This window comes from Engraulis encrasicolus, chromosome 7 (genome assembly GCF_034702125.1).
Source record: "Engraulis encrasicolus isolate BLACKSEA-1 chromosome 7, IST_EnEncr_1.0, whole genome shotgun sequence".
In the NCBI taxonomy this organism is placed as follows: Eukaryota; Metazoa; Chordata; class Actinopteri; order Clupeiformes; family Engraulidae; genus Engraulis; species Engraulis encrasicolus.
The window spans coordinates 8,660,172-8,673,613 of record NC_085863.1 but is presented as its reverse complement, the minus strand read 5'-3'; the positions used below and the strand labels follow the sequence as shown (position 1 = coordinate 8,673,613).

The following is a 13,442-nucleotide window of genomic DNA, read 5'->3' as shown; positions in this document are numbered from 1 at the left end:
GTCGAGCGACGGAAGTAATTGACTTTGTATTGAGTCGAGAGACAAAAGCGATTCTGGAGACTAGAGCGATTTGCGCGACGAGCGCGACAATTTGAAGTTGAAATCTTTTCAACTTTCTATGACGCGGTTCGGCGACAAGCCGCGACAGCCAATGACTGTATAGAGGTCAGTGACCACAGCCAATGGGAATGCTTGAATGCTTTGCCTTCTGCCTGTACGGACATACTCTAGTCTCCTCAATCTCTCGTATCGCTTTCTGCTACACTCTGTCGCTTGAGTCGCGTCGCCGCTGGTGTATCTCTGCGGTTAGGCTGTTTTCCACTGACGGTTTTCTGATAGGCCTACAGCTTGACACAGCGTGACTCGGCCGCCACTTTTTTTTCTTTTTAAGTATTTTTTTGGGGCTTTTCAGCCTTTATTGGTTTTTGTGAGACAGGATAGTGAAGGAGAGACAGGAAGTGAGCTGGGAGAGAGAGATGGGGAAGGACCGGCAAAGGACCCGGACCGGGAATCGAACCCGGGTCGGCCGAGTGGTAAACGTGTGCCCTACCATATCAGCCACGGTATGGCCCGGCCGCTGCTTTTTGCTTTACAATCGAGCTGTGTCGTGCCCAATTGAAAAGCAAAAAGTGGCGGTTGAGTCGCTCTGTGTCAAGCTGTAGGCATACCAGAAAACCGGCAGCGGAAAAAAGCCTTATGACACAACGTGTTAACATATTATGCTTAATTTATTTAACATATTGACTGGTTAACACACCATACCATATATTAACTGCCCACCCATCCATGGGGACCTGGGTTCGAGTCTGATCGGGGTCATTTTCCAACCCTTACCCATCTCTCTATACCACTCACTTCCTCTCACCATCTTTGCTCCAGAGCTGGACATTGGCCTGGGCCTGGGCATTGGTGGCCTGACATTGACAGGGCCCCTCACACATACACAGGCCGCTTTCATGCTTTATCCGGACTGGCTCAGTCTACTGTCTATTTTGAAGGTGGAAAAATGAGCTGCTCAAGTCCCTGATGAAAAAACAACAACAAAATAGCAGCATCAAGGCCCTGGCATGGCCTGACGGTAGGGCACTGGGTTGCTACGTCGGCGACCCAGGTTCGATTCTGGCCCGGGTCATATGCTGATCCTTCCCCATCTCTCTCTCTCCTCCATTGTCCTCTCAGAAATCAGCAGCATTGGGCCTTGAGGATTGTCAGCTCCTTGAGATAACCAGTTGTTTAACCCATTGACGCCTAAGGCACCTGCAAAAAAGGGTGCTGAATGCCTGAGCCCTTTTTAAGAAAAGCTGCCCTCAGCCTATAAAAACCTAAATATATCAGCTTCTGAAGCATATAAAATATGCACTAAGTTGCATTTAAACGCTAAGACCCTGATCTTTCATTAGAATGTGTTAATTCATCTCAAACAAACAGATTTTTAATAAAGTTGTCTCAAATCTCATGAGCCTGAATGTTGCGTAATGCAGCTCCAGGCGCCAGGGCCAATGTTGCGTAACGCAACATCAGGCATCAATGGGTTAAATGGGCCAGAACACACCAGTACAGAATACCGGCACCTCTAGAGTGCAGAGATTTTTTACAGTGTACCGGTACGTCATTCCACATTTCAAATGTACTTTTTTAGGTGAGCACCAGCACTTACCGGACAAATAGACCAGCCGTGACGCGATTCAAGCGACAGAGAATCGCTTTTGTGCAGCAAGAGCGATACGAGCGATTTAAGTGACTAGAGTATGTCCAGGCAAAGCATTCAAACATTCCCATTGGCTGTAGTCACTGACCTCTATATGCAGCCATTGGCTGTCACGGCTGGTCGCTGAACCGCGTCATAGAAAGTTGAAAGGATTTCAACTTCAAACTGTCGCTCTCAACGTGCGAATCGCCCTGCTCTCCAGAATCGCTTTTGTCACGTGACTCAATACAAAGTCAATTACTTCTGTCGCTCAACTCGCTCTTGTCGCGGTAGGTGTATTTGTGCTGTTATACTGTATTTTACCATTGGGGAGGACGGCAGTCTTACTGTAAGTAAGGCATTTGAGGTGGATGGCAGCACGGAGCTTCTTTCCGTCGTTGGAGTGAAGTGAAGTGGAGTGCACTATTTTTGTGCCGGCCTACAGGAGGGGTGAGCTCATGGGTATCATCAGCTAAAGAGCTGGAATATCCCAGTAAAGTGTGTTAATCTCCCTTTCACCATGGCTGTGGTTGTGTGTGCGTGTACGTGCGTGCGTGCGTGCGTGTGTGTGTCTGTGTGTGTGTGTGTGTTTGTTTGTGTGCGTGTGTGTGTGCGTGTGCGTGTGTGTGCGCGTGTGTGTCTGTGTTTGTGTTTGTGTATGTGTGCCACTGTGTCATCAAGCATCCATCCAAAAAGGCTCTCTCAATACATGATAAAGTAAGCATACTGTACAAACTCCCTGTGGCCTTAATACACTTATAGTACACACATAAATACACAACCACAGTAAGAGGAAAGAGATCTAAACTGTTTATCTAAATAGAGGGGAGGGAGGGTGGGAGGGAGAGAGAGAGAGAGAGAGAGAGAGAGAGAGAGAGAGTGTGTGTGTGTGTGTGTGTGTGTGTGTGTGTGTGTGTGTGCGTGTGTGTGTGTTGCGAAGGGCATGATAAATAACACAGAACACTAACATGTCCATACCACACGGGGGCGCCGACTAACTTCTGGGTCTCTGGGCATATAAGGGTCATAGGTCAGGGGGTTATGGAGAGCGACTTGGGGAATGGACTGGACTGGATGAGGCACTGGCCTCTCATGCTGGGCCTATGTGACTGGCATTGAAGCTATGTTCGGAAGAAGTGTTTAGAAACTCGCTGTGTGCCTGCGGAGACTTCGGAACGTCATTATTTTACACAATTTGTGCACTTGGAGAAAAGCCATCCTAGGATGTGGTGGCACAGGGGCCTTGAGGCGGGTATGTTGGTTTGCCCCCGGACTCCTTGCATCCATGATTAGTGACTAATTAATATTTCATAATTTTGAAAAAGAGCTCTTCATACGTTCTTCGGGGTGGCGAGAAATGAGTGTGGATCTGCTCTGCTACTGTGAATCAGATTGTTACCCAGCTATGTATAAGCCTTGTCCCCACTGTGCCTCCCAATGTCCCCTGTTGCACCCAGTTGTGAATTCGATGAGAATTTAATCATTTCAGCAGCTGCACTGTGGCCTAATGCTCTCCACTTACTAATCACACCGCTAACTCACGGCTCCCCTCAGCCTAGTTGATTGTAGCATGGTCCTTAATAGCATATGCATGGATTAACTAATAACATACTGCACTGCAGGAACACACATGCATATGCTGTATGTACAGCGCCAAAACACAAAAGAACCCGCTTAGCGGACAAAAATATGTTTAATTGGTGAATTCTTCTAGCCTGGTTCAGTGCAAGATCGCCACAATAGGCACCATCTATAGGTCACCAATCACAAACAAAGTCTTTCTTTCCCAAACTGTTTGAATCTTTGGGGTGAGACGGCTCTTGCTAGGGCTAACAAAAAGTGGTGATTTGATTGGTCATAGTGTTGGCCAAGGCAGTGCAGAGACAATTTGAAACTTTAATGACAACGGGTTGGTCCTAACAGTTTGGTGTTGTAGGAGCACATTCAAACGCAATGCTCTCTGATTATGCTATAGGACATTCTATATATTTTTATTTACAGTCCAAATATTGGCCATTAAGTTTTATGTATTTTTTTCGACTCGATAATTGAAAACACAATCATGGTCTCTGGTGTATTTTGTGCAATTCTGAGCAAAAAGATGCCAATACAATTGCCTCTCACAATAGTATAGAATCTCTTCAAAACTTAACAGATGCTGAAGGTGAATTGATGAGATCGATCAGTGCCTTTTGTGAGTTGCCGAAGAAACCAACAATTCAACCAGCGATGGTAAAAAACCCCTTGGTGGAGACCAATAATAGTCCTGAGAAAGTTTTAAATTACAAATGCTGAAAGTTAGTTTTAGTGCAGATACACGTAGAAATGGTTTCACACATCATCTAAGGAGCTCCCTCTTAGACAAATAAGTTGTATGAGGCGTTTTGGGTTTTTTACTGCTGAGCCATTTGCAAACAAGACCACCACTTTTACTGTTGACCATGATGGCCAATACGCTTCCTCACCTAATTATGATATTGGTTTAAAATCGGTTTCTAATCCATATGGGTTCCTTTAACATGCAGCCTCAATTTTAGGCTTATACAACACACAACACACACGCCTCTGCTCTTAATGGCTTTGGGTGTGTTTCCCGTCATGCTTAGCTGACCTTTGACACATGTAAAAGCCTTTTGCCCTTTTCCTGGGTAGCAAGACTTATTGTTATTCTGGCTATGCCCACAGAGAGAGACTGACTGGATTATCATCCAGATTATGGGCACATTACCACACACACACACACACACACACACACACACACACACACACACACACACACACACACACACACACACACACACACACACACACACACACACACACACACACACACAAACAAACGGACAGACAGCGAGTGAGTGAGTGAGTGTATTGTCTGTGCAACTGTTGGCATGCTTCATTGTGCCAATCTGGGTCAGGATGTTTTTTGGGGAGAGAGAGAGAGAGAGAGCGAGAGAGAGAGAGAGAGATGAGTGTGTCAGCCGGCTACTGGCATGGCGTGACACCCTAACCTACTTCTCTCCTCTTCTACTATGCCACCTGTTTGGGTATACCGAGCAGCACAGGAGGAGCGGAGCTGTTGCCAAAACTAAAACACGCAAATCCGCCCAAATCAACCACACAGCTTTGGTTACATTTCCCTTCCGGAGAGTTTGGTTTCGTAAGCAGCTGTGCTCCGATATAGAGGTATAAGCACTAGGACTGGACTTTTTAAATATATTTTTGGGGGCTTTCAATGTCTTTATTATGACATGAAAGTAGTAGAGAGACAGGAAACTAGTGGTTAGAGAGACAGGGAGGGATTGTCAAATCAGGAGGGTCCAGCGGCAAATGACCTTGGGTTGAAATTGACCCCGAGTCACCACGGCTGGGCCTAACTGGACTTTGTTTGATGTATTCAAGCTTCAAGAAGTCAAGATGCTTACAACTAAACTCTTTGCATAACATGACCTAAATGAATGGGAGTATTCACAAATATTAGATTTCCAAATCCCCTAAAAGGATTCATAAAGTTCTATTCTTCTATTCTAGTTTCCCAAACCTATTCCACCTTTGGCACCACAACCCCGACTCAAACATATGCCAATGGCAAATCTTTTTTGGCCACTAACATGGCTAAATATGGATTTGAAAGTCAGGTAATATACAGTACTATTTAACGGTTACATTGCGCTATTCCGACATTGATGTCTATGGTCGGAACAACGGCACGTTTCCCATAGAGATATGCCATTTCTGTGGTTTGTGCTATGTTGCTCAGCTTTTATCAGTTTAGGGAGAGTGAGTGCATGCAGTTACCCTAACCCTAACCCTTACCCTCACCCCTAACACCTAACCCCTAACCCTAACCCCACCGCTAACCCACCTACGTCATGTCGAATGTTGGAATAGCGGTATGTCGGAATAGCGGTTGCCCCCCCTATTGAACCATAGAAGTTTTTACTAAAAACCCAAACAACCCCCCAGAGGTTAAGTTTCAATCTGGGTATATTTATGCTCTGAAAAGGGCAAGCGAGGAATACACACAACAAGTGTATGTGTGTGTGCATGTATAGGCATGTGTGAGAGAACTAGAAAAGTGTCCGACTGCTGTGAGTGACTTTGAGTACTACTTAGGTTCACATCTGTTGTGTCTAGACAGTCTTTGCTACATTTAAATATAGACCTTAAAATCCTCTATGGCCAGGGAAATCTAACTAAGTCATGCAACACACATTGAGCACATCTTACCACTCCCCTTCCATCACACACACACACACACTCTCACACAAACACACACACATGTGCCATCTTAGCCCCACAAAATAACTCCATCCTTCATATACTGTATGTCAACGTTTAAATGGTATCAAAGTTGCAATGCCATTTATGACATCTGAATATGAAATCAAGTGCAATGTCCAGCACATTTGCTCCTCTTACGTTTTGCACTATTTATCAAACTCCATTTCTTATAAGAGTTCATATAATAGTATCCAGCATCACCTACAGTTTGGATGTGCACACCACTGTCCCATTCAGTAACTATGAACTGACCCAAAAGGATATATACAGGATAATTCATACCATGTCAAACCTCATCCCAGTAAATCCACTTAAATACTGCACTCTTCATGATGCATTTAGCAGTCAGCAAACCAAATGCACATCTGACATCTCTTGGCGACAGCACCTCCTGGTTTGACCCCACACCAATGACGTCTATGTATAGAGGTCAGTGCCCCACACACCAAATCCAATGGCATTAGACCAAAGCCTTAAAGAAACTCCCGCACACTGACCATTTCGCTGTTCTTTCTTTAATAACGACCTTTCGGTACTAGAACTTCATCAGGCAATCAGGGATTGATTGGGAAACTGATGGAAGTCTAGTACCGAAACGTCGTTATTAAAGAAAGAACAGCAAAATGGTCAGTGTGCAAGAGTTTCTTTAAGTTGTTCCTGAGTGACCCATGGGCCATCTCCGACGCACCTGCCAGCTGAGGTGTGCGAAAAAAGTCGATGTTTAATTAGACCAAATATGACAAATAAAACACCCTGATGTTTGCTGTAGCAAAGATATACACCATGAATTGTAATAGCAACACAGGCACACAACGACTACTACACAAAAACGGAACTCCTTTTGCCTGTAAAAATGTCCATGATCACCACATAAACATCTGGCCACCACCACCCAATGAAAATAAACAGCAAGCTCTCGCACAATTCAAATCACCTTTCAACATTTGCTTACTGTGACACAATCAGATGACATCATAATGCAAATGAACAAGACAGATTGTGCACCCACACCACACACACGTGAGATCAGGGTGCAGTCGTGATGCAAATAGATATCAATGGTCTAGCTAAACATGCAAATGAAGACTTTTTACATTCACTGGGCACATCACAACATTAACATACTGTACTACATTGTGACCCCACAGTAGAAACTCTGAGAAACATGTCTGTAAGCTTCCCTTTGTGCGTCCGTTGACCATCGTGTATGTTTTAGACATTATGTGAAGAACATGAACCTTGTTTTCAAACATGACCCCTGTTATATAATTTGTTGTTACCAAAGAACGTATATTGGAAAAGAACTACAACTGGCTGGAATTTCCATTGCCCACAGTGTAGTATGGGGGCGTAGCACGGGGGCGTAGCCTGAGGACATGGTGTGCATTGCAACGCCATGATGGATAAAAAAAAGTCTGCAAAATCAATCTAGATGTTCGGAATTTGAATTGCATGGTGGGTGAGAGCGGCTGCTGTGAGTTCCGGCCCTGCTGGGAATAGGATGGTAAAGAGCATTGCTTAGCTATACTGTTGCTTAGCTATACTGTTGCTTAGCTATGCTGTTGCTGTTGCTCAGCTATGCTGTTGCTGTTGCTTAGCTATACTGTTGCTTAGCTATGCTGTTGCTGTTGCTTAGCTATACTGTTGCTTAGCTATGCTGTTGCTGTTGCTCAGCTATGCTGTTGCTGTTGCTTAGCTAAGCTGTACTTCCATGGACATAACCTTCCACTACCGTCTGTTTTGTTCTGTTGAGTCTCAGTATGTCTTTGTAATGTTGTTTTTTGTTTTATGCTATATGTAAAGCGTCTTTGAGTGCCATGGAAAGCGCTATATAAAACTCATGTATTATTATTATGATTATTATTAAAGTACAGACCATAGAATAAGAAAGTGACTCAGCTTGTGCCGTTCTACGCTCTTATGACATCAGTAAGCTGTGTTCTACAGTGTCTTAGGTTGTTACCAGAATGGCAATGGACAATGGCAAGTTGTAGCCTAATGTACAGTGCCGTATTGCTTTTTATCCATCAAAATTTGGTGTAGTTTTGAAGATACTGGTCACATATGTGTGTGTGTGTGTGTGTGTGTGTGTGTGTGTGTGTGTGTGTGTGCGCGTGTGCGCGTGTGCGTGTGTGTGTGCGTGTGTGTGTGCGTGTGTGTGTGTGAGTGCGTGTGCGTGCATATCTCACCCCCAAAGCCAGGCCTCATGGCGAAGTCGTGGTCCTCAATCCTGAGTAGCTGCTCTGACTTGATGAGCAGGGATTTGGTGCTGTCCGATTTCTTCATCTTAAAGTCAATCCGCCTTTAGAGAGAGTAAGGACAGTTTCCGATGAGATTGGATGTGTGCGTGCGCATGTGTATGTGCATGTGCATGTGCATTTGTGTGTATGCGTTTCTAGGAAATGGGAAAAGTGTTACCATTTATTTTATTTTAAAGAAACCATTGTTCCACTGGAAATAATTTCAAGCATTTTCACATCATATCATTCACGTTTCATATGTCTGATACACTCGCAGTCATAGACATACTCTTAACAGGCATGTCCTGCATATTAAATAACAGCTTCCCTAAAACATAGTACTGGCAGATATGTGTACTATTGAGGTAATTTACACTACAGCCAGTAGGCCTAAGTGTTGCTTAACCCATTTTAGACTGAGGCACCTGCAAAAATCACCTGCTGAATGCCCAAGTCCTTTTTGAGAAACGTGCCCTCTGCCTATAAAAACCTAAATATCTCAGACTCCGAAGCATATAAAAACATGAAATGAGTTGCATTTAAAAGCTAGGACCCTCATCTGTATAATATGTTCATTCAGCTCGAACACCATATTTTTAATAAATAAATACCCTCAAATCTCAAGAGCCTGAATGCGCCGTATACTGTATGTCACTTCAGGAGCCAAAGGTCAAACAGCATATAAGCAGCATCAGGCTAATATGGGTTAAAAATACAGAAAACACTCAAAGAAAATCTTAACCCCTTAAAGGGGTATGCCACTATTTTGGGGCTTAATACAGTTAAAATCGTTGGCGAGGGTTTATATAGGTCGTAAAGTGTCTTATTTTTCATGTAAGCCGTTGTCTTGTTTTAAGACAAATTAAAAGAGGGAGTATGTCGCTAAGCTAGTGAAAGTCAATGGATCCGTGTAGCATGTAGCAATGCTACATGGATGCATTGACTTTCACTAGCTTAGCGACATACTCCCTCTTTTAACTTGTCTTAAAGCAAGACAACGCTTCACATGAAAAATAAGACACTTTACCACCTTTATAAACCCCAGCCAACGATTTTAACTGTATTAAGCCCCAAAATAGTGGCATACCCCTTTAAGACGTGCCTTTATACATTTGTTGTTACCAGTATGGTAATGACCAAGTCGTGGTGCATTACTAAAGGGCCTGTGTTGTGTCATAGTATTGTAGTGCTATGGTAGTTACATTTCAGTGACTATTACAGTGTGGAGGTACGGCGCGCATTAAGGGGCTACAAAATACAAAAACCCTGTGTCTGTCTGCTGGGATGCCATAGGGATTGCATGAAGCCTTTGATGATGCTTAGCTTGAGGCGCCACAGATGTTGGCTATGAGCCAAAGCCCTGCCATCCTGATTGCAGCCTCAGTGCCACATGGTCATTTATTGACTACTCTTGATCTCTTAATTGGCCTTAAACATCATGATGATATGAATGCATATCTAATGCCCAATAGCCAAGCAGGATATCACAATGGAAAGGAAAGAGGATCAGGGGTCAGCTACACATCACATGACAGGAAACATTTGTCCTTCTCTCTCTGTCATACACAAGCACATACACATACTGTAATGGCACGCACGCACGCACGCGCACACACACGTGTTGATAGTAGGACCATTGTTAGGTTTATGAAAAGATCTTGAAACAGCTGTTAAATAAGGACAACATGCGAGTGTGCACGCACACACACGCACACACACACACACGGGCACACACACACACACACACACACACACACACACACACACACACACACACACACACACACACACACACACACACACACACACACACACACACACACACACACACACACACACACACACAGTCAATTTCCAACAAACATTTCCAGAGTGCTACGGCATCCTCTGCGCTTAAGTGCCCTTTCTCCTTTGGTGTGCTCCTCTCACCACACATCTAAACAGAGAGAGCACTCCACATCAAACAACATGTTGTAAACATCCTCCATCCCCCTGACCAGGGCCTGACCTGTCCAGCGTTGCCAGATGGGGCTAGCATGGTCCTGACCATCCCATAATACTACCATTTAATTTCGTATTCATGGTCTGGCATTTGTTTGCTCTGAAGCGATTGTAGGAAGCAGGAAGTTTGCACTCAATTATGGTTTGAAATTATTGGACACCTCTCACCCAATCGCTGGCAGTTACTCAACAACAACATAGCGCAGACCAATGGCTCTGGCGCAGATGTGTACGTCATTGTCACGAGCGTCCTGCCCCTTTCGCCCCCACGTGGGGGGCGTATTCGATTATTGGCTGTTTTCTGGGGGGGCGTTGCGATCAAAATTCTACTGCTCCAGACACTCCACAGAGAAGCACGGCCAGACTACAGTTACTGGAGCCAATCCTTTGGCGGAAGTACGTAGGATGGCTCGCGAGGCTAAGATGGGGCAGTCATGGGTAAGCGATTAGGGCGTCAGACTTGCATCCCAGAGGTTGCCGGTTCGACTCCCTACCCGCCAGGTTGGTGGGGGGAGTAATCAACCAGTGCTCTCCCCCATCCTCCTCCATGACTGAGGTACCCTGAGCATGGTACCGTCCCACCGCACTGCTCCCCATGGGGCGCCACTGAGGGCTGCCCCCTTGCACGGGCGAGGCATAAATGCAATTTCGTTGTGTGCAGTGTGCAGTATTCAGTTGTGTGCTGTGGAGTGCTGTGTCACAATGACAATGGGAGTTGGAGTTTCCCAATGGGCTTTCACTTTTCTTTTTTCAGATGGATGATGCTGAATTATCGTACCAAAACCTCGAAATGATCGGGTTTTTTTTGGGGGGGGGGCTTTTGGGAGGAAATTATCGTACAAGACTCAAATTGTTGTTTCAAGGCATCTAAATGAACTGAATGGCAACTCTGAAATCATCATACATCATGTTGTGTGTTTTTTTAAGAGAGGACAAAATGGATGAAATGATGGTGCAAATATAATAATTATCGTACATCTGGCAACATTGGACCTGTCCCATTCCAAACCCTTTCACTGCATGAAGTCAAAAATACTGGATAAGAGAAAGATAACGCAAACCACGCCCACTCAATGCAAAAGCGTGGGCTCAAGTTGGGTCTCCTAAGGGGGCGTTGTCCCCTCCTTCTTCTTCTCTTTTTGAGGTGTTTGCTCATGTGTATCGCCATCTACAACGCTAAGGGGACTTGATTTATTCTCAACCTCAGGACTCCGAAGGTCTCCTAACCGAAGGTCTCCTAAAGGGGCGTTCACCCGACATAAAGTGGATACCGGAAAAGAAACAAAATGACGCTTCTTGGTTAGATCCAGTTTCTTTGATGAAGTCCTCTGACAGCGTTTGTAAGCTCAGCTCAATACCTCTTCAAGCCAATGTAGCAGTTGGTCAAGTGCTTCAAGCAGATGAGTCAAATATTGACTCTGACACAGCTACAATAACAATAACATAAATGTCACTATCTTTTAACAACAACACACTCCCACACACACACACGCACGCACATGCACGCACGCACGCATGCACACACGCACACACACACACACACATTTTAACTACTTTATTTATGTCTGCAATTCATAATATGTACATAAGGACATACATGTTATAGATGCAACATTGCTGAGTCACAATCCAATGCGGGTCTCAAAGTAACAACAGTTTTCCCCCTGATCTTAACTCACCTATGCCCTCCACACCTACCCAGTAGTACAGCCCCCTCCACACCTCTTTGCCTCACACACACAACACACACACGCACACGCACACGCACACACACACACACACACACACACATACACACACACACACATCCCCCTCTCATCACGACCCTCTCCTGCCCCCCTGCAGTGCTCACCCGCCGTGCTTGTGCCTGGTGTTCTCCCCCAGGAAGACGTCCTTGGTCCTCTTGCGGCTGGCGGGCAGGTGGGTGCCACCTCCGATGCCCATGTGGGTGCCATCCCCGTTACCCCCACTGCTGCTGCTGGTGCTGCTGGTGCCCAGGGCCACGGAGGGGCACAGGCTCAGGCACACGGAGAGAAGACATGCCCACTGCAACGGGACCCACCGCCAGGGCATGCTCATCACCCACACGGTCACGGACGACAACGACGTCCGTCTTGCCAGCGAAACGACTCCTACAATCCGTCGGCGGCAGAGCCTGGCAGAGCTGCTGAGCCCTGCATGCCCAGGGTGTGGTGTGGTGGTGAGGCTGTGTAGGGGGGTCGGTGGGTTGGTTGGGAAGGTAAGAGTGGTTTCCCCAAGAATGGTGCCCAGTACCCAAGATGCCCCTAACCCAGGGGTTCCCAACCTTTTCCAACTTGGGGCCCACTCGAAATTGTCACAAATGTTCGGGGCCCACCTCTGACCCGATTACGAATAAAACTCACATAAATCAGCAGCAACACACACCAAAATGTGATTATAATTTTTAGAATATTATTTCAAGGCCCACTTGATATACCTTCAGGGCCCACCAGTGGGCCCCGGCCCATAGGTTGAAAATCACTGCCCTAACCCTTACTTATCCCAATGTTGGTATCTCCTTCCCAGTAACCTCATCCGCAATCCACGTCCTGGCAAAATCGGTGGTCCAGGATATGGGTATCTGTGAAGTCGCCAAAGGGGTGCAGGGTGTCAGAAAGAACAGGAAGTAAAAGTGGTTCCCGACAGCGACAGGTCATCCCAATGCTGTATGCCAATGCCAGTGCTGTATGCCAATGCCTCGCCAATACGAGCGATACAGCTCCCACGATCCACTGCCTGAAGGCAGAGCAAGGTGTTCAAGTGTTGCACTTGTGGTGTTGGTGAGAAAGTGTAGGGGGTGGATGATGATGCGGGTTGGGGAAATTGTAGAGCGGTTTCCCGAGAATGCTCCCCAGCTGCCAGTTGCCCTCAGCCACAGGTCGTCAGCTGTTGTTGGGTCGGCGTGGCAATGTGATGATGTGGCCCAGACGTCACTCCCTCCATCCCCATTTTCAAGGTCCTGGACCAGTGAATGGACACACGTGGCTAGTCTTCTGCGTCTTGGTTTGCATATGCAATGCACATGCATGGACACACACACAGACAGACATGCACACACATGCACACACGGACACGCTCTGTTTGCATCTGTCTGTGCGTGGGTTTCTCTGCGACTCGCTACCAAATCCCCGCTGACCGCCTCTGTCTTTCTTACATGATGCCAGCCCACGGTAATCCCTGACCGTCTACTCCTCTGCGCAATCCTCTCG

At 46.0% G+C, this 13,442-nt stretch overlaps 1 protein-coding gene across 1 annotated transcript in view; it reads right to left on the bottom strand.

Moving 5' to 3' along the window:
• gabrr3a (gamma-aminobutyric acid type A receptor subunit rho3a) overlaps nt 1-12,120 on the bottom strand; it is a 35,555-nt gene extending 23,435 nt beyond the window's left edge. The window contains exons 1-2 of the mRNA XM_063202345.1: nt 12,065-12,120; nt 8,161-8,273 (exon numbers count right to left, since the gene is read on the bottom strand). Coding sequence (XP_063058415.1) covers nt 8,161-8,257 — 97 coding nt within the window. The 5' untranslated portion in view covers nt 8,258-8,273; nt 12,065-12,120. The remainder of the gene's footprint in view (nt 1-8,160; nt 8,274-12,064) is intronic.
• Between the last annotated feature and the right edge of the window lie 1,322 nt (nt 12,121-13,442).